This window comes from Bombina bombina, chromosome 3 (assembly GCF_027579735.1).
Source record: "Bombina bombina isolate aBomBom1 chromosome 3, aBomBom1.pri, whole genome shotgun sequence".
Lineage (NCBI taxonomy): Eukaryota > Metazoa > Chordata > Amphibia > Anura > Bombinatoridae > Bombina > Bombina bombina.
Genome location: NC_069501.1, coordinates 252,826,533 through 252,848,653, shown reverse-complemented (window position 1 = coordinate 252,848,653; position 22,121 = coordinate 252,826,533). Strand labels below are relative to the sequence as shown.

The 22,121-nt window shown below is 37.4% G+C and overlaps 1 protein-coding gene across 1 annotated transcript in view; it reads left to right on the top strand.

Moving 5' to 3' along the window:
* The window catches only part of COL26A1 (collagen type XXVI alpha 1 chain), a 743,138-nt gene extending 723,058 nt beyond the window's left edge, over nt 1-20,080 (top strand). Inside the window, exons 14-15 of the mRNA XM_053706263.1 lie at nt 3,567-3,651; nt 19,730-20,080. Of these exons, the coding sequence (XP_053562238.1) occupies nt 3,567-3,651; nt 19,730-19,884 (240 nt within the window). The 3' untranslated portion in view covers nt 19,885-20,080. The remainder of the gene's footprint in view (nt 1-3,566; nt 3,652-19,729) is intronic.
* The last annotated feature ends 2,041 nt before the right edge of the window (nt 20,081-22,121 follow it).

The window sequence follows — 22,121 nt, the reverse complement described above, 5'->3', positions numbered from 1 at the left end:
AGCTGAGTATAACTTTTTACACAGAACTTACTCTGCTGAACTGAGGAGATTGTGAGGTAAAATATCTTCTTTTTTTACATAGAGATGCTCAGGTGATATTTTCCTGTGACCTGTCAGCTTTTTACAGTTATAATGCATCAGTTTCAAGTGATTTAGCATATGAGTATAATGTCCCTTTAAGGTAAAAACATTGAAACAACAATATTTACATTCAGTATACAAATCAACATTAAATCTTAAAGGGACAGTAAAGTCAAAATGTAACTTGCATGATTCAGACAGAACATGCAACTTTAAACATCTTTACAATTTACTTCTATTATCAAATTTGCTTTGTTTTCTTGTTATCCTTTGTTGAATAGTAAATCTAGGTAGGCTGATGGAGCTCAGGAGAACTAAGAGAACTAAGTAGGATAATAACTGGCACAAGAGCAAAGCTAATCGTGCTAGGTGGCATTTAGAAAGTGCCAAGTCTTCCCTTCAGCAATGAATAAAAAACGAAAATAGATTCTGATTAGCTGCATTGACCTTTGACATCTAAATAATGCATCCAAGGAGGGGGTTTATTGCCTGAGAAATATTAAACAATCCTCTCAGTCCAATTTAAGGGGCAGTAAACACCTTGTAATTACAGATATTTATGTTGTGTTGTTATAAAATAACATATCAGCCAAGTCTTAAAGGGACATTCTGGTCAACATTTAAATACACATAGATGAATTACATCTTTGAATAGAAACATTTTTAGTGATAACATTTTCTCTGCATGTGCATGTGAAGCATAGCTAGATATTTTCAGTGCACCAGCATTTTAAATGCTGCAGCTGCTCAGAGTGCCAGCGGGGTTTGAATCATGTCAGTAATTAACAAATTGAGTCATTACCAGATGGTACAAGCACCTTAGGCTCTCTGAGAAAGTGCTGTGCTTAAAATGCTGGTGCACGGTGCATATGTAAATATACATTTGTAACAGCTATAGCTTTTATTAGAAGTATTTTTGCTAATGCATGTATATTACAAAAATGTTTCTATTCAAAACTGAAATATATTAATGCAGATTTCAATTTTGGCTGGAATATCCATTTAATGTTTTTTAAAACAAGTTAACATCCTTTTTTCTGCAATTATTTTTTTAAAAGCCAAACTCAACCCTTTATTTGGAGGAGCCAATCTGGGCTTTAGTCAACAGAAAACCAGGCTAGCCATGGTAGCCAATAGTATAAAATGCTTTTATTTGCAGTTGTTATCATTTAAAGCCTATTAAGGGCAGATATGTAGCAGGGTTATAGCCTTGAGAAGTCACTAAATTACAGGAAAAGGTGCAAAATAAATATTGAAAATATATTGCAAAGTAGTTTCATTATGCATAAATATGCATTTTGGGCTAGATTACAAGTGGTTCTCTAAAGTTATCACGGGTCTTTATAAGCAATATTACAACCGTGCTAACGTATGAGCACAAGTTAAAAGTAAATGGTTGTGCTCGAGGGCAAACACCCAAGACCTAGCTTGAAGTGTAAGGGTTTAAAAAAAAGTTGCACTACGTACAACATAAATACATTAGAAATAAGGTAGTACACTCATATATGCACTGTCTGATTAAAAGATATTTTTTGACTGGAAAGGGCTGTAATGTATGTATATAGCAATACACTGTGTGCAGAATTATTAGGCAAATGAGTATTTTGACCACATCATCCTCTTTATGCATGTTGTCTTACTCCAAGCTGTATAGGCTCGAAAGCCTACTACCAATTAAGCATATTAGGTGATGTGCATCTCTGTAATGAGAAGGGGTGTGGTCTAATGACATCAACACCCTATATCAGGTGTGCATAATTATTAGGCAACTTCTTTTCCTTTGGCAAAATCGGTCAAAAGAAGGACTTGACAGGCTCAGAAAAGTCAAAAATAGTGAGATATCTTGCAGAGGGATGCAGCACTCTTAAAATTCCAAAGCTTCTGAAGCGTGATCATCGAACAATCAAGCGTTTCATTCAAAATAGTCAACAGGGTCGCAAGAAGCGTGTGGAAAAACCAAGGCGCAAAATAACTGCCCATGAACTGAGAAAAGTCAAGCGTGCAGCTGCCAAGATGCCACTTGCCACCAGTTTGGCCATATTTCAGAGCTGTAACATCACTGGAGTGCCCAAAAGCACAAGGTGTGCAATACTCAGAGACATGGCCAAGGTAAGAAAGGCTGAAAGACGACCACCACTGAACAAGACACACAAGCTGAAACGTCAAGACTGGGCCAAGAAATATCTCAAGACTGATTTTTCTAAGGTTTTATGGACTGATGAAATGAGAGTGAGTCTTGATGGGCCAGATGGATGGGCCCGTGGCTGGATTGGTAAAGGGCAGAGAGCTCCAGTCCGACTCAGACGCCAGCAAGGTGGAGGTGGAGTACTGGTTTGGGCTGGTATCATCAAAGATGAGCTTGTGGGGCCTTTTCGGGTTGAGGATGGAGTCAAGCTCAACTCCCAGTCCTACTGCCAGTTTCTGGGAGACACCTTCTTCAAGCAGTGGTACAGGAAGAAGTCTGCATCCTTCAAGAAAAACATGATTTTCATGCAGGACAATGCTCCATCACACGCGTCCAAGTACTCCACAGCGTGGCTGGCAAGAAAGGGTATAAAAGAAGAAAATCTAATGACGTGGCCTCCTTGTTCACCTAATCTGAACCCCATTGAGAACCTGTGGTCCATCATCAAATGTGAGATTTACAAGGAGGGAAAACAGTACACCTCTCTGAACAGTGTCTGGGAGGCTGTGGTTGCTGCTGCACGCAATGTTGATGGTGAACAGATCAAAACACTGACAGAATCCATGGATGGCAGGCTTTTGAGTGTCCTTGCAAAGAAAGGTGGCTATATTGGTCACTGATTTGTTTTTGTTTTGTTTTTGAATGTCAGAAATGTATATTTGTGAATGTTGAGATGTTATATTGGTTTCACTGGTAAAAATAAATAATTGAAATGGGTATATATTTGTTTTTTGTTAAGTTGCCTAATAATTATGCACAGTAATAGTCACCTGCACACACAGATATCCCCCTAAAATAGCTATAACTAAAAACAAACTAAAAACTACTTCCAAAAATATTCAGCTTTGATATTAATGAGTTTTTTGGGTTCATTGAGAACATGGTTATTGTTCAATAATAAAAAAAATCCTCAAAAATACAACTTGCCTAATAATTCTGCACTCCCTGTATATATTTAAAAATATTAGAACATTTTCTTCTATGTGAATAACATTGGAATGCAAATTATGCATAACTACTTTCGGATATAGTGCAATTTATTTAATGCGTGTCAGATTAGAGCGTGGGCACAGTCACAATATCCGAAGTCCTGAAGTTGGCATGCATTCAGGTTTCGTGCGCAATCTAACTTTTTACATTTTTAAATTTTCTAACATATAAAAACAAATTATAATAAATTCTATTTCTGCATGCCATTAGCACAATCAGCACTTTATGCATGGTATTAGCACAATCATTGTAAACATAGTTTTATCCGTTCAGAACATTAGTTGATAATATTTTAATTTTATTTCAACAGGGCGAAGGTGTCCAACAGCTTAGAGAGGCCTTAAAAATTTTAGCAGAGAGAGTGCTGATCCTGGAGCACATGATAGGTATTCATGGTGAGTAACTTTTTTTTAATTTAATTAATTATTTAATAGTCTATTTAGCATCATGGTCTCTCTGAAGTGCATGTATCCTTTGTGTATTCCTACTCATGATGGGAAGGTTTAGCCTATAGAAATTTACAGATCACATTGCCATCATTTAAAGGGATCCTAAAACTAATTTTTTTCTTTAATGATTTCGACAGAGCATGCACTTTTAAACAACTTTTAAATTTACTCCTATTATCATTTTTTATCAATCATTACAACCAACCACAAAAACGAATTCCCTTTAATATCTAGTCCAGTCTGTACACTCACTCTCAATGTTTAGTTCCATCACTGTTATTATAAATCTCTGTTGTTGCAATTAATCCCTGATCTAACCAACTCTCAGAGAAGCATAACTGCAGAGATTTAACCGGGTCTCTTTGTTACAAACCTGTGGGAAAAAGTACTTATTTAATTGCCTATTACACAATCTGAACTCTAATTCTCTGAGCTTTTGGAATACAACTACCTATTGTATCACTTCACTGAAATAGGGCTAACATAAGCAACAAAGGAAATGTATACATAAAAAGACTAAAACCGCTACTTCCTACAGTTACATTTCTCTTTGATATTGTTTGTCATCACTCTACTTCTATGAATCTATAAATATTTGGATGTCCACAAGAAATATCAATTTAGACTTCCTTAGATCTTCTATCCAGTAACACTTTTCCATCTCTTTTGTAGCAGGTTGTAGGCATTGTTTACATTTTGAAAGTTATGCAAATCAGAACATTTGAATAGACTGGGCCCTATTTAAAAGTTTTAAGTATCAAGCTGAACTAATGAGAAATTTAGCTGATGAGCATAACTTAAACTTTTGACTGAAACTATAGCACTATAAAATCAGCTCATCAGCATGTACATGTCTGCACACATATACCATTTCTCTTGTTGGTATTCAGATATTGACCCTGATATTTGACAGACCATCAAGAAACTGCCTCACTGGCCTTGTCAGCCTCGCAGTCCGATGGTCTATGAAGATATTCCAAGAAAAGGGGCTCGTCCAAGCAATGCCAGTGAGCGGCAATGTCTCTCCCATAGAAGTTGATGGAAGCGTAATGTCACCACCCACATCGCTGACATTGCCGCTTGTCTGCTTTTTGCTGTGACCTGGGGGAGTCTTTTTGAAGTGTGCCTACACAGCGCAGACAGTGTGCTCACTGAAACTAAAAAAATGTTTCCATGTAGGCACACTCCAAATATTCAATTCCAGTTCCCCATTACTCCCAGAAGGTACCACCCCCCAAACAAGTGGTATCCCTAGGTGCCTCATCAAATTGCCAACAACATACTAAAAGGGGGACTTGATCCCCTGTATCCTGCTTGATTGGCACCCCTTTTAAGAAGCGGCAGACTCAATTCTGGTCCGGTGCTGAGGTTTTCTGGCCCTCCGATGTGTACCACATCTCCTTAACAAAATATGCATTGTCATGTACAAAGTAAATTATTTAAAGTATTGAAGATATCTTAAAGGTATTTAATGGTTGCTTACTATTTTTTCAAATATAAATATATATTTAAAAATATGTTTATGTTTCAAATAATAGAAAGCTTTATTAAATACCTTTTAGTCTATAGATATATATATATACAATGGTTTAAACAACATGCATTGTACATGACTATGCATATCATTTAAAATTCCAATTATCCTAGCTTTGTGAAGGAATAATCTAGATTTTATTAAAGACACAGAGACTAATATTTTGCTATCTCTTTCTTTTACTATTAAATGCAGTACAATAGCATAAAGAATAAAAATGTACATAAAAGTTGAACTAACAGAGAACAGTTAAAGTTTAAAAAAATTAGACAGTAAAACCAGTGCAGAACAACAGAGACTGGCCAATCAGTATACAGCATACAACAATAAACTGTCCAATACAAAACACTACATCCTCTTTCTTGCCGATGCTGGTGAACTGAATAAAAAATGCGGATATTTTAGAAATAAACAGGAACATTAAACAATAGAACAGGATCCAAAACATGAATCTTAAAAGCTGGAAAGTCACTCTTGTAGGAAGAAATTCTTGGAATTGTAAATACGAGGAAATTCTTTTTCTCCACGAGGGAACCTTTTGGGAAGTTGAATGAAGAAAAAATAGTAGAAATCCTTAATCTCCGAGGAGATTTTCATTGATTTGGAGCTAAAATAAAACAGATTGTATATATTATAAGGGAGGGTAAACAATAATGGAAGGAAAATATTCATCTCCGTGTCTTTAATAAAATCTAGATTATTCCTTCACAAAGCTAGGATACTCTGAATTGTATTACAAGCACAGAGACTTCATATTTTGCTAGTTTAAAGCTTTCTTAACAAAATAAACTAAAAAAGAAGAGTGTTGAATGGGTTTGAAATAAAATTGTTTAAAAATGGAGTCAGAGGACCAATCTACAACACTCAAAATTTGTTGAAAAGTAGCAGATTTTTAAAATGCTTTAGATGCTGCAGAACCTCTAACTGAGTGAGCAAAAAAAAATAAATCAGGGGCCTGAGCTAGAGATAGACCTGACCGGATCCAAATGCCATCCTGATGATGCACCCACCCTAGACTGACGATATATTCCTCAAATCCTCTTCTTCCCTACTCTTCTTACTTCTATTCTCCTAACCCCCCCCTTTCTCTTCTGAGCGGGAGTCCCCTGGATCTCCCCCATCCGCGTTACAAAACCCTATCATGTGTTTTAACCAACCTCTGTACCTGCGGAATCCTTTTGAACTATTTTCTATACATTTCAAAATGTGTGTCTACAAACCGTCTAGAGGACGCTATGAGTCCTCGATTTGCTAATTATGTTTCTGTTTTGTTTCTTTTTCTTATTGTGTGCATATTCTCACTTGTAAACATGATAAGATAAATAAAGCTCTTTTGAAAACTTAAAAAAATAAAAAAAAAATAAAAAAAAAAAATCAATGTGAGCTTCCTTCATAACCCATTTAACCCATCTTGCAATGGAAGTGGAAGAAACAGGAGAAAAAGGAGAAAAAAAGAAATTATTAATTGAGAAGAGGAAGAGTTTCTAAAGGGTAAAGTTTAAGTTTCATAAACTTTTAAGCATTTAGCAACACACAAATTAGGTTCAGAAGGTAAATAAGGATAGAAAATAGAGGAAGACAAAGTTTTTGTTCTATGAGACAAAAGAAGAGTAATTCTTTCAGAAGAGTAACATTTGGAATTGAAATCTATAGCTTTGACATCTGAAACGCTCCGAAAGGAAATGAGACATAAAAGAGTAGCTAATTTAGCTGATAATTGTTTTAAACTCAATAAATGATTGGAAGGCCAAGATTTAAAAAGAGAAAACATCAGATCAACATCCCAAAAGAAGGTGTATTTAGGAACCGGGTTACATTGAAGCCTTATTGCTTTCAGAAGTTTACAAATTAAATAATGTAGACCAATAGGGGAATTATTAACCAAAGAATGAAAAGAAGAAATGGCAGAACAAGAAACATTATGGATCTATAAGCGAGACCTGAATTAAATAAATAAGATAAAAAATTATCTACATGGCATACATCTGTTGAAATGGGATCAAGATTCCTTTGTAAACACCAGCTAGACCATTTAGACCAAGCTGTGTTATAGCGTTTACGTGTACAAGGGGCAATTACATTTTTTATGAGATTTTTAGCTCTTTCTGAAAGGACATCAAGAGAAAAGGGTCCCCATCATCCACACAACTAGGTTAAGGGATCGAGAGGTTATCAGAGGGTGGAAATTTCCATCTGGGTCTAGAAGAAGGTCTTGGGAATGAGGAAGAAGAAGAGGGAGAGGGAAAGACAACTCGAACAGAGAAGGGAACCAGGGTTGAGTTGGCCAGAAGCGAGTTATTAGCAAGAGAGAAATTTGGTCCCTCCAGACAATCAATATTGTTCTCGCAATCATTGAGAAAGGGGGAAAAGCGTAAGAACCTTGAAGAGGCCAAGTTTGAAGGAAGGCGTCTATTGCTTTGGCTTCTGGATCTGGATGCCAACTGAAATACGAAAGCATTTGGAAGCTCAATTGAGAGGCAAATAAATCTATAGAAAAAGGACCTCTCAGAGGGGCGTGTCTGAGCCACGGCCATGGCAAGCAGCACATATGAGAAGCTCCTGGCTTAATAATGATAATCTGCCACCTATCTACTATACAAATTAGCCATCTTAACCCCTAAACTCTAGGGGTCGCATTGCAGAATAAGTCTAACTGGATGGATATGTTTATTTAGGTTAAAAATACTCACACACCGGAGCCCTAAGCCAGACAGTCGGAAACCTATGTGGCGGCCTACTCATCAATTTCTCCTTACCCCCCCCCCCCAGCTTCCCGGGTAACGTAGATTGGTTTCTATAATTCTATCCACACATATAGCTCTCTATCAATTCCATAAAATATGGAGAAATCTCAACTTCAACGGCAAGTTTTACTGAAGGAGCTTGAGAGAAAAATGCTCAATGGCTATGGTAGTCTCATAATGGCTCTGAGACCCGTGTTTTGAAGTCAACTATGAATAACCCACAGCAGAAGAAGAGTCAATTTCTCATACATATAGCACGCTTTCTCAACCAGAGGCGAGAACCAGACGCACCGAAGTGATCCTCATTAGCAATCCGCCAGACCCCAATGATGCAAAAAAGCACCTACTCTTAATACATGCCCCTGCTGAGAGAGATTTGGCCGATCTTTTGGAGCAAAGTGCTAACGGCTCACAGCAACAAGGGGTAGCTTCAGGTTCAAGTGACAAAGGGGTAAACCTCAGAAATCAATGTGAAAAACAGGACTGGTTCAGGAGGTAGAGGTACTCACCTGGACACCAGACAACCTAGCCCTACGTTTAGCTACTTCTCTTGCTGTCGATTCCCGCTATATCAGAGAAAGAAATATCATTGCTCCATACTCCATCACGGCTCCCACAGTGCACCAGAACTCTAGACAGGCCATGAAACCCTCCCAGCTAGGGCTGACTCAAACCCCAAGGAGAGCCGGAGTGGGTTAAGCTAGGGTGAATTTATCTATGGCTGAGTGGCTTTCACCCTCTGTGACACTCTATTGGGAGGCTTCCGAACCTTATGACATTTAGAGAAGTCGGGTCTCAGTGATGGTCTACTTACCCTACATTTCAAATGTTGGATTTTTAAAAAAAAGATGTTACCTATGACATTATTACAGTTTCATAGCTGTTTTTTTGTATTAGATTCACCTTAATAAATTCACTAGATGGCGCTGATAGATTTAGTGTAAGGTGTTCACATAGAATGTAAGGGTTAATCCCAGGTACTTATTTAAACAGGTGAATCTGTGTATTATTTTAACACATGATTAAGGGGCATATTTGGAGACCCTCCATACTATTTTTTTCAATTTATGCCTTGGGAGCTTGGAAGTAGCTTCAGGTGGGTTTATCCTGTTGGATTGTAGTGCTGGATTCTACTTTACTTTAACTATGACATTATTACACCATAATTTGTGCTTGATGATGTATGGTAGAGTCTTAAAAGTGGGCACATAAATCTTACAAGCCAATATTTTAATTACGAAGGTCTGCATTTGAGTTCTTAATTGAGCATCCTACTACGCTACATATCATACAGGGCCCCTAAATTATACTGAAGGGGTGTGTCTCTAAGTAGACCTGTTTACTGTACATCTTATTCATCAGATACCCAACGGCTGTTCCTACAACACTGCTTAATTTCCTTCTATACACTATAGGGAGTATAATTGTTTTGTATAGAATGAAAAAGTTACTTGTTGTGCTCCACAGGAATACATTTATACTCTGACATGCTGAATATCATATAGAGGACTTAGTCTATGTTCTATACTCTGTGCACTCTCTGTGTATATGTGTATTCTCCAGCATATCTCATCATTAATGAGTGGCATCCCCGAATGTAAAAGCCCAGGGTTCCTGCACAATGAGCCTCACCTCTAAGAAAGTCAGAGAGATTTATTCGTCTGTAAAATATAGATCTCCCCCTCCTTACAAATTATTTTATAGCCCACCTCTTATGCATGTACTAATGATAATGCTGAAGTCTGATACATGTAGGGGGCACACACAGTCCTATATTGTTGAACATACATATTATCACATAGAAATCATCAATGTAAGTAATCTTTTTTGAGTTTAGTCTCTATAAATGACAACAAATCACTGTTTCCTCCATAGTAACTAGGGTCTATCTAGTGGGGATATATATATTTTTACTACGTGCAACATTTAAGTCTATGCTTAGAGGCAGGTTTATAATTCCTAAGTGTTATGGGGTCGGGTAGGAGTTTCAACGAGAGGCTCTTTGGTACATTCACCCATATATTATCACTTTAGCTCCTATCACCTAACTTAAATCTGCTACTTTAAGAATATGGATAGTTGCTAACTACATCCTCCTACTAATATCTTCCATAAACACTTGCCCTATCAGCAGGTTTTTTCCAATGTCCTGACACCTCCCATTCTGCCCTATGCATAACTATAGGGCCTAGATAGATTATGGTGTCACTTACCATAAAAAGGCAACCTGCTAATGAGCCAGCTCTGAGTATAATGCTATTTATGGCCTCATGGTCTGCTTATGTATACAAATAGGTTTCTATCAGCTATCAGCTCCTGTTTATGTTTTACTTGTGCTCCTAATTAAACAGTTTTGGGGCACTGTATTTATGTGTGACACCACCCTGCTATACAGTTATATTATATAAGTCGCTTAAGCAACTTTAAATATCCTCCTCCTACTGTGTAGAATGATAAGTTCAATGATCTGTTTTAGTTAAGCAGACCTTTATGTTCATACTTACAAATATAAGTCTTTTAGAGACCATACATCTTATATACCAATCTCATCTATAGTTTATTACTACAAGCGGTGCTCACCCGCTGATAAAAAATACAAGTTTATATTTTACTGTTATATTTATCATTATTTCGACATATCTATGTAAATATATTATATTTTCAGTTGTTCATAATATGCTTTATCACGCTGATATATTACAAATCTCACATATACTGCATATGTTGTATTATCATATAAGTATTAACAGACGCTAATTTTATGAATTCATCAAAGGGCCCAAGAGTGGCCTCCCTGTAACTATCATTAGTCATACCTCCAATGAACTAGTTGGTCCAAAAGTGACCTGTGCAGTAGTTATTTCATAGATATATATATAAAAAGAAAATGGAGGTTTCATTTAGGTTTGATCACTTTTTTTAATAGCATTTCAGGCATCTACTGATATCAAGGAAATCCCATCCTGGGCATTGAGCTCTTAGTCTAATACCCCCTCACTGCTAAATCTAGTGTAAGAAACAGTTTTTTACCATTTTGGGGAGTGTTGGAGCCTGTCAATCCCATATGTACTCTGTTTGCAATTAACCAGTTTTTGTTTCTACGCCTCCAATATTCCCACCTTACATAATGGGTTTGCAAATGATGTTCATTTTACTATGTGCCTGAATGTTATTGCCTGAAACTCTCTTGTACATTTATTATCTTTGTGAATGACTGCAAAATTTTTGTTGTAATTTATAAAAGTCTCAATAAAAGATTATAAACATAAAACAAAGGACCTCTCGAATCTAGACTTTAACTTCCATTCACTTGCATCCTTCAGTTAACGAGATCCCCAATCTGCTAAAACATTTGAAAGACCAGGATTGTATTCTGCCTTGATTGAAATATTCTTGTCTAAACAAAAATGAAAAAAAATTCTTATAATTGAAAGATGCCTGGACCTGGTACCTCCAAGACGATTAAGATAGTGAACTGTTGACACATTGTCCATGCAAAGGGGAATGGCCACTGGGGAAGAAAACTTTAGAAAACTTTTGATAGCAAAGGGACCTGCCAAAACTTCCAGACAATTTATGTGAGGATCCTTTTCCCCATGAGACCATTTTCCTCCGGTGATACAAGGGTCGCAACGAGCACTGAACCGCTCGCGTCTGATTATATCACTATATCTGGATATTTTCCGAAAATAGCTCTCCCGTTCCAAGCCTCCATGTTTGATAACCACCAGAGGAGTTCCTCTCTTTCTTATTTTGAAAGGGGAATAAAATGATTGTAGGAAAGACCCTGTTGTAAATGATACATTTCGTTGAAGTTCTCTGTAATGTAAAGGAACTGGGAAAATAGCCTGAATAGAGCATGAAAGTAACCCTACTATCTTGGCTATTGTTCTGATGCATACAAATTGTTTTGAAAGGGTTTTGGAGATCTCTTTTTTGATATTCTTTAATTTCTGAATTGGTAAACTGAGAGTTGAATTCAGAGTGTTTATCTGGAAACCCAGATAAAAAAGTGATTTTGTAGGATAAAGGATAGATTTTTTTTTGTTGATGATGAAACCTGAAATGAGATGGTAACAGGGCCGGACTGAGAATTCAGACCGGCCCTGGAAATTTGTGTAGACCAGCCCTGCCCCTGACACCTTCATGCCCCGGGCCATGCCACCACCTGGCCCGGCCATGGTAAAACTTCTGTGGCTTCCAGCCCAATCTAGCTTTGTGCTAAATTGTTCCCGGTGCTGAGAGCGAGAGAGCACCTTAGCTAGTGATATAAAAAGTGGCAGCTGCTATTCTGTCCCCAGAACTGAGTGCTACTATTAAGTGAGTGCCTTATAAAAGGATTTGTGGTACACACAGAGCTCACTGCTCTATACTCACAAAAACCCAGGAGGACCAAAGTGCTGTGATGGTAACCTATACATATTCTGCTGAGCCCCCGCTACCACTGTGCACCACCAGACTGGTCACTGTGAGAACAAAGCACCCACCTGAGGTCTTGACAGTTGGGGATATTGGTCATGCTGGCAGTGGCTGCCTCCCTTGCACTCTACCCTTGAACTGTTCCATCCTTCCTGCGTGCACGGCTACCTAGGATGCTGACACGCTGTGAGGAAGTGATGGGGGAGTGGGAGGTCACAGTGTCACCTTTCAATCCCCCCCAGGCAGCCAGGCTAACAGCACAGATCTTGGAGGCCCCTCCTCCTCCCAACCCCAGCCAGATCAATAGCAGGCACAGCACCTATCTCCTGCCTGCATACAGCACTTGTGAGATCCACTTGCAAGAAGTAAGTGAAGGATTCCCTGTCTCACAGCTGTTGTATGCAAGCCTGTTCCCCTGGTGCGGCCATTTTACATGTGCACAATTGAGACCCTGGGGCAATTGGCAGGACAGGTAGTGCAGCAGCAGCAGCTAAGCCCCCCTAACCCCTAACAGGGGTGCTGCTACTGGCTTGAGCTGAAGTTGAATTGAGCTCCGTGTGCTGGGCCACTTGTGTGTGTTGAGCTCCTCCCTGTGCCGCCACTCCACTCCCTCACCTACACTCTGTGCAGGGCTCTCTCTGCTATGTGGCCCACTGGAATTTTTCCTGGTATCCTGGTGGCCCAATCTGGCCCTGGATGGTAATAGTTAAATTATTTTTTAAAAGAAGAAAGTTCTGGTTCATGATGAGAATATTGTCTTGTTGAATTATAATCCGAATTCCTCTCATTCTTAACCAGGAAATTACAGGTTTTAAAAGTTTGATAAAAATCCAAGGGGCAGAAGAAGACCAAAAGGGAGACAAGTAATACTCCAAAATTGGTCTTTCCACATGAAAGTTAAAAATTCCCAAAGGGATTGATGAATCAGGACTGAAAGGTAAGCATTTGAGAGATCTAGACGAACTAACTAATCATTGTCTATTAAACATTCTCTTAAAAGATGTATACATTCCATTTTGAAATGGCAATAGAAACAAATGAATTTAACATTTATAAATTTATGACTGGACGAAATTGTCCATTTTTCTTTTTCACCATAAATAAATTGCTGAGAAACAAATCTGAGGAAAAAGTAACCTGAAAATAGAGATTTTTATAGAAAAATTTCGAAAATCTTTCTGAACCAGAATTAAGTCTGACTTTTGAAAAATGAATTGGGTTGTGATAAACTATTTGAGTTAGAAAAGAGATTAAGGTTTCTATTTATGATAGTGCGGATGGACATGATACAATGTAACGTATCATGTCCGCTGCACATCGATAAATGCCGACAGCATACGCTGTCTGCATTTACCATTGCACCAGCAGTCCTTGTGAACTGATGGTGCAATGCCGCCCCCTGCAGATTTGGGGCCAATCGGCCGCTAGCAGGGGGTATCAATCAACCGGATCATATTCGATCGGGTTGATTTCTGTCTGCCGCCTCAGAGCAGGCGGACAGGTTACGGAACAGCTGTCATTAGACTGCTGCTTCATAACTTCTGTTTCCGGCGAGCCTTCAGGAGCTATACGGAGCTTGATAAAGTCCAATTTTGAGAGAACTGAAGAATTCTTCCACCAATTATATGAGGGGGAAAAGGAAAAGGAAGAAAATTTGGATGATTTACCTTGGGGAAAATGGGATCTTCCTCTGAAACGGAAACTCCTTTGGTTCCACAGACGGGCTCTGGGTGGAAAGAATTGATTGGAGGTGTCCTGGAATAGTCTCTGGATTTCGATACAGCCAATAGAATGCCAGCTCAATCCTATTGGCTAATTGGATCAGCCAATAGGATTGAAGTTCAATCCTATTGGCTGATTGCATCAGCCAATAGGATTTTTTCAACATTAATTCCGATTGGCTGATAGAATTCTATCAGTCAATCAGAATCTAAGGGACGCCATCTTGGATGACGTCATTTAAAGGAACCTTCATTCGTCGTTAGACGTCAGAAAGAAGAGGATGTCTTAAAGATGGAGCCGCTCCGCACTGGATGGATGAAGATAGAAGATGCCGGATGGATGAAGACTTCTGCCCGTCCGGAGGACCACTTCTCCCAGCTTGGATGAAGACTTCTCCCGGTTTCGTTGAGGACTTCTTGCCGCTTCGATGAGGACTTCTCCCGGCTTCGTTGAGGATGGATGTCGGATCTTCAAAACTGTAAGTGGATCTTCGGGGGTTAGTGTTAGATTTCTTTTAAGGGTTTATTGGGTGGTTTTAGTTTTAGATTAGGGACTTTGGGCAGCAATAGAGCTAAATGCCCTTTTAAGGGCAATGCCCATCCAAATGCCCTTTTCAGGGCAATGGGGAGCTTAGTTTTTTTTAGTTAGGGTTTTATTTGGGGGGTTGGTTGTGTGGGTGGTGGGTTTTACTGTTGGGGGATTGTTTGTATTTTTTTTTACAGGTAAAAGAGCTGATTTCTTTGGGGCAATGCCTAGCAAAAGGCCATTTTAAAGGCTATTGGTAGTTTAGTTTAGGCTAGGGTTTTTTTTTATTTTGGGGGGGATTTTTTTTTTTGATAGGACTATTATATTAGGTGTAATTAGTTTAAATATCTTGTAGTTTGTTTTTTATTTTGTGTAATTTAGTGTTTTTTTTGTAATTTAGGTAATTGTATTTAATTTATTTAATTGTATTTAATTTAGGTAATTTATTTAATTGTAGTGTAGTATTAGGTGTTAGTGTAACTTAGGTTAGGTTTTATTTTACAGATAAATTTGTATTTATTTTAGCTAGGAAGTTAGTATATTTAGTAACTATTCTACCTATTTAAAATAAATACAAACTTTCCTGTAAAATAAAAATAAACCCAAAGCTAGATACAATGTAACTATTAGTTATATTGTAGCTATCTTAGGGTTTATTTTATAGGTAATTATTTATTTTTACATAGGAATTATTTAGTTATTAATAGTAGGTTTGATTTAGATTTAATTTAATTATATTTGTTAGGGGGTGTTAGGGTTAGGGTTAGACTTAGGTTTAGGGGTTAATAAATTTAGTATAGTGGCGGCGACATTGGGAGCTGCAGATTAAGTGTTAATAAATGTAGGTAGGTGGCGGCGATGTTAGGGATGGCAGATTAGGGGTTAATACTATTTAACTAGTGTTTGCGATGCGGAAGTGCGGCGGTTTAGGGGTTAATATGTTTATTATAGTGGTGGCGATGTCCGGAGCGGCAGATTAGGGGTTAATAAGTATAATGTAGGTGTTGGCGATGTCGGGGGCGGCAGATTAGGGGTTAATAAGTGTAAAATTAGGGGTGTTTAGACTTGGGGTTCATGTTAGGGTGATAGGTGTAAACATAAATTTTGTTTCCATATAGGAATCAATGGGGCTGCGTTACAGAGCTTTACGCTGCTTTTTTGCAGGTGTTAGACTTTTTCTCAGCCGGCTCTCCCCATTGAGGTCTATGTGGAAATTCTGCACAAGCACGTACAACCAGCTCACCGCTGACTTAAGCAGCGCTGGTATTGGAGTGCGGTATGGAGCACAATTTTGCTCTAGGCTCACTTCTTGCCTAATAACGCCGGGTTTCTGAAAACCTGTAATACCAGGCTGTAGGTAAGTGAGCGGTGAGAATAACGTGCAAGTTAGTACTGCACCCCTCATAATGCAAAACTCATAATCTGGCCGCTTATTTGGAATGAAAAAATATAAAAGTAAAATGGAGAAAAGAAACAGGGTGGAATAAGAAAATCAGCCAATCGGAATTAAGTGGAGTTCTGCGCTTCTGAAATGTGACAGCGACTACATTAAGATGAGGGCTCATATAAAAAAGCTGAAGAAAAGAAGATGCGTAGAGGAGGCGATGTAAAAAGGCTATTGAAGTCCACCGTCATAAAGATGGGCCCCCGGTACCAGGAACCGGGACGAAGAGGGCCCCGACATGGAAGAATATGAGGAGTGGAGGCGGAGTAAGAAGCCACCAAAGCAGCCTCTGCTGCCATAAAGATGGGCCCCCTGTACAAGAAACCAGGATGAAGAGGGCCCAACATCAGATCAAGAGGAGCTGGATTTCCCAAAGGTGAGTACAACCTTTGGGGTTAGTTATGGCTTTTTTGGGGTGGGTTTTTTATTTTTAAGAATAGACTTTTTTATTTTAACTTTTATTTTGTAGGATAGGTTATTTTAGGTTGACTTTATTATTATGCTGGTGAGGGTTACTTGTATTGCAGAGGGGGGTTTGTAATTGTTTTCTTTTTGTAAAAGCTGAAATAACTTTAGGGCAATGCCCTACAAAAGGCTCTTTTAAGGACTATTGTAATTTATTTTAGTGTTAGGGTTTAGTGTTTTTTTTGTTTTGGGTGGGTTTTTTATTTTATGGGGCATGTAGTTTAGTTTAGGTATAATGGTGTTTTTTATTTTGGATATAGTAGTGTCAGGGTGCCAGGAATCAGACTGAGACAAGAAGTGCAAAAATAATCATACCCTTATTAATAACAAAAATAATAAAAAGTCCACAAGTCAAATAACAAGCCAGGAGTCAAAACCAGAGCTGGTAGTCAGACGAGCCGAGTCAGGAGCCAAAGCGAGTAGTCAGACGAGCCAGAATCAGGAACAAGGAGAACAGCAAAGTCAGGAACAAGCCAGGGATTAGGAACCAGAAGAGACATCAAACTAGCCAGCTAATACACAGGAACTCACAAACAGGTCTGAGACAATGCAAGGGCAAAGCATACTCAACAGAGGCCCTATAAATAATAAGTGATGACATCACAATTCTGAGACTGCAACCTGTCTCACACGGATGATGTACAACAGTCTGGCCATAAGAGAGTGTGCAGGAAATGAGCAGCATCACACACTCTGAACCAGATTCTGCAAGAAAGGTGAGTAAAATGACTGCCAGCAGCACATGGCAAACAAAGCAGGGAAAAAACCCTGACAAGTAGTTTATTACTTCTTCTAACTTAGATTTTTTATTTTATTGTAACTTAGTTGTTTATTGTTTTAACTTAGGGGGTTTAGATTAGAGGGGGTAGTTAGTTGTTAGGTAGAGGAGGGTTAAATTGCGTTTGGGTTGTGGCGGTTTAGGTTTAATTTTTTTGTAACTTCCATTTTTTTTGTAACTTAGGGGGTTTAATTTAGAGGGGGGGAGGAGTTAGTTTGGGGTATGTAGCGGTATAGGGGTTAATAGTTTAGTACTTGCTGTGGGTATGTGGCGGTATAGGGCTTAAAAGGATAGATACTTGTGGAGGGTATGTGGTGGTTTAGGGGTTAATAGGATAGATACTTGATGTGAGCTAGTGACGGTATAGGGGATAATAGGAGAGATACTTGCGGTGGGATAGTGGCAGTATAGGGGTAAATAGGATAGATACTTGCAGTGGGCAAGTGGTGGTATAGGGGTTAATTGTTTAGTACTTGCGGTAGGCTAGTGGGGGTTTAGGGGTTAATAAGATAGATACTTGTGGTAGGCTGGTGGCGGTATAGGGGTTTATAGTTTAGTACTTGTGGTGGGCTAGTGGTGGTATAGGGGTTAATAGGATAGATACTTGCAGTGGGCTAGTGGTGGTATAGGGGTTAATAGGATAGATGCTTGCAGTGGGTATGTGGTGGTTTAGGGGTTAATTGGATATTGCGGTGGGTATGTGGCAGTTTAGATCGTTATTAGTGTAGTGTTAGTTTACGATCATGGGGTACTTCAGTTTATTGGTATTAGGATTAGTGGATAGGCACACTGCAGTTCTATTCCACGGGATCCTTTACTATACATCGCCAATATTAACGGCGATGCTGGATGTTGTCTATAGCTAACATTGCCAACCAGTGGCATGTGGGCTAGTGGTGATATAGGGTTAATAGGATAGATAATTGTGGTGGGTATGTGGTAGTTTAGGAGTTAATAGGATAGATACTTGCGGTGGGCTAGTGGTGTTATAGGGATTATTAGTTTAGTACTTGTGGTGTGTTAGTGGTTGTATAGGGGCTAATAGGATAGATACTTTCAGTGGGCTAGTGGTGGTAAAGGGGTTAATAGGATAGATGCTTGCAGTGGGTATGTGGTGGTTTAGGGGTTAATTGGATATTGTGGTGGGTATGTGGCAGTTTAGATCTTTATTAGTGTAGTGTTAGTTTACGATCATGGGGTACTTCAGTTTAGGGGTATTAGGATTAGTGGTTAGGCACACGGCAGTTCTATTCCAAGGGATCGTTTACTATACATCGCCAATATTAACGGCGATGCTGGATGTTGTCTATAGCAAACATTGTAAACCAGTGGCATGTATAGTTAATGCCTCTCGGCGATGTCAGGAACTTGGAATATTTTGAAAGGCTCACTCGATATAGCTGCGGAAGTATTTTGCCGCCTCGTAGCACTTTCAATCATCAGGGCCATTATCTTTATGCTGGTAACAGCCCACAGTATCTTTCTCATATCATCTCAATAAAATATATCTTCACTTCAAAGATAGGAAAAGGCTAGACACTCTGTAAGCTGCTATTTATAGTGAAATACCCAGAGTATAACAATAGCCCTGTCATTATTAATAGTAACCAGTAAGCTATCACACTTGGATGTTATTGTGATCAGCTTATTTGATTTCACCATAGTTTAGACAGAATTTGGAAGTTTTGCTGATTAGCCAAAATTAAAGTAAAATCACATTAGCATTAGCTGATCAACGTAAGTTCCAAATTCAATTACTATTATAGTGAAATTAAATTAACTAATCAGCATAATATCTAAATCTCATCTAATTTGATTTCACTCTAGTTATATAAGAAAGCTATGTTTATCTGCTAATGTGATTACCCCATAGTTTATAACAAATGTGAAAGTGATGCTTTTCGGATAATTTGATTTTACTGTTCTCTATCTGAGAGTCATATTGATCAGTTAAACAATACAGAAATCAAATTAGCTGATGAAAATAACTTCAAAATTCAATCACAACTACAGTGAAATAAATGTGTTTATCAGTATAACTACAAAATTAGGTAACTCTAGATTGACATAACTTTAAAAAGGTATAAAAATGATATAACTCTGTAATTGAATATGACGTAATTTCACAAAAATACAATTTATCTGTTTTTTCTGTTATGTGCAACATGTAAATTTTTATTTAAAGCTTTATATCTCTGAATCTGTTGTTTTGTTTTCATTCAGAAAGCAATGCTAGTATTGCACAACCACCTTAGGTCTAGCTTCATGTTGAATTTAATAAAGATTGGTATAATACGTTTCCAAATTACTTCTATTATCAAATTTGCTTTGCTGACATGGTATTCTTTGTTGAAGAGAATGTACTTTAATGAATATCTATTGTTTCATTGCAGATACTGCATCTTCAACTGAGCCAGGCTCTGGTCAGGACATTTTAGGTTCAGTCTTTCCTAATAGCTTAAAATTAAAGCGTGAGCAACAACAGAGGTTTCAGTCATTTGACATCTTTTCATCGCTACTGGATGACAGTGATACGAATCAGAAGTGAAAGCAGAGCTGCGGTCGCCATTGGGAAATAAATTGCCAACACACCGATTAAAGTTGCAGAAATTGCATACATTTTATAAATATTTACGGAAGAATATTTCAGCACATGTTGCTCAGAAATTATTTTTGGAAACCAAAATGGCTACTTGTATTTTAAATATTGTTTTGTTTTTATAATAACACTTTAAAAATGTAAAGGTATTTCTTCCAAATATTCTTAATTTACATTTAAAGAATAAGATTTTTGATTTATTAGTGAACTCTAAGCATTTCAATCCATCTGCCCTGCAAGTATTTTTGTAGGTTATACTGCGTCATACATTTGCATAAGTACTATATGGTAGTTTATTGTTAATTTTGACAAAACTGGCTAATTAGTCAAAAATCCACTCTCACCTGTAGGGGATAAATACACAAATAAAATATTGTGGTAATTACTTTTGTATTTTAACCACAAATATTTCCATAAGTGTAGCTAAAACTGGTTTAGCTTAAGTGCCTAAACATTTATATAAAAAATAGGTAAATACAGTATAGTGATTTTTGTTATTTATTTTCCACTAAAAAAATTTAGGATAAGAAAAACACATTAATGCAAGAAAAATTGAATTTTTTTTCTCTTATAGTTTTAATTGATTATTTAAACATTTTAAAGGGGTTAACAGTCAGTCAAATCTGTGAAAAATAATGCTGATTACAACAAACAGTGCAAATCTAAGTCAAACTGCAGGTTTATCATAAACCATGTAGATCTCCAGAACCAATATTAAAAGGACAGTCTAGACCCAATACATAATTTGGATTACTAATTGTTACATACCAGTGAAGCATCCTGCAACTGGTCCCACATATATAAACTTATAAGAAGTACATGAAATATTTAAATATTCATTGTTTGTTAGGAGCCTAAAATGGCTGCCAAGCCCCGCCCACCTATTGCATGAATATTTTGGTGTGTTAAGTTTCTCCATTCATGATCACTCTCACATGCTGATTTGTGCATGTGCAATTTTAAATAACTAACTGAAAAATATTAAACGTGCACTGCTAATCTGTCATGCAAGAAAACAGCTAAATGGACAAGAAGAAAGCTGTGGGCGGAACTTGGTGGGCATTTTCAGCTGCTAACAAACAATGATTATTTAAAAGTTTAATGTACTTCTTACAAGCTTATAGATGTGGAAACCGTTGCGGTATTGACGGCCCCTTTACATAAACCTTTATGAGGACATGTTGAGAAATCATAATTGGGATCCTTCTAATTCTAAGTGGGCACACTCTTGAAATGCACTGAGTGGTTGATGTTTCCTTTGCACTTTAATTAATATTCTTTGGGGGCATGAATATGGCATACTGAAAAATCATTTTCCAATTAAAAACTGAGTATATGAACATATATAAAAGTAGCAAAAAATTAAAGGTAAACAATGATTTAAAGTAATTTCTTTTATATAGTTCACTAAAAAAGTAGCAGTGTTGCATATAAAACCTTCTAGAAGCAATATATATTATGTGACATTCTAAATACAGGTGATAATAAATAAATGAATAAATAAATATATATATATATATATATATATATATATATATATATATATATATATATAGTATATTTAAAAAAAAAAACGCAGTGAAAGATATGTGCCAAAACTGATTGTTAAATCTTTTTCCTAAGTGATAATTTCTTCAAAAAAGAAAAACTGATAGCATACTGTAATTCTGTAAAATGTAGTAAAAATTGGTAATATTTTTATAGCCAATTGCTTACTTACCTGTCAGGCAACAGGCAATCCTTGTGAAAGCTGCCAGCATGCGGAGAACCTTACATTGGTAGTGACAGAATTTTACAGCATGTAAGTGGGTGGAGCTTGTACCATGAGCATGGAGAACGCTTCAATAGGGAAATGCTTTGAACCTTTTGCATCCTTGGTTTAAATAAATGAATACAGACTGTATATGCCCAACTTTGGTTTCCTACCTAAAGTGGCTTTATTAATTATGCATTTATCTGTATAAATTGCTATTCATAATACTTTATTTAGATGCTTCAACATGAAAACAAAATTCGGAAAAAAATATTATAATTTCAAATTAACATAATTGAATACTTAATTGTGATTTTCCTTGTATTAGGATAAAATTAAATTGATCTCCTTTAGAAAAGTCAGAGCAATCTATTCCCTAAACTGAGAGGAACTAATTTAATTATTAAAATTCTGTTATTTTCATTATAAATTC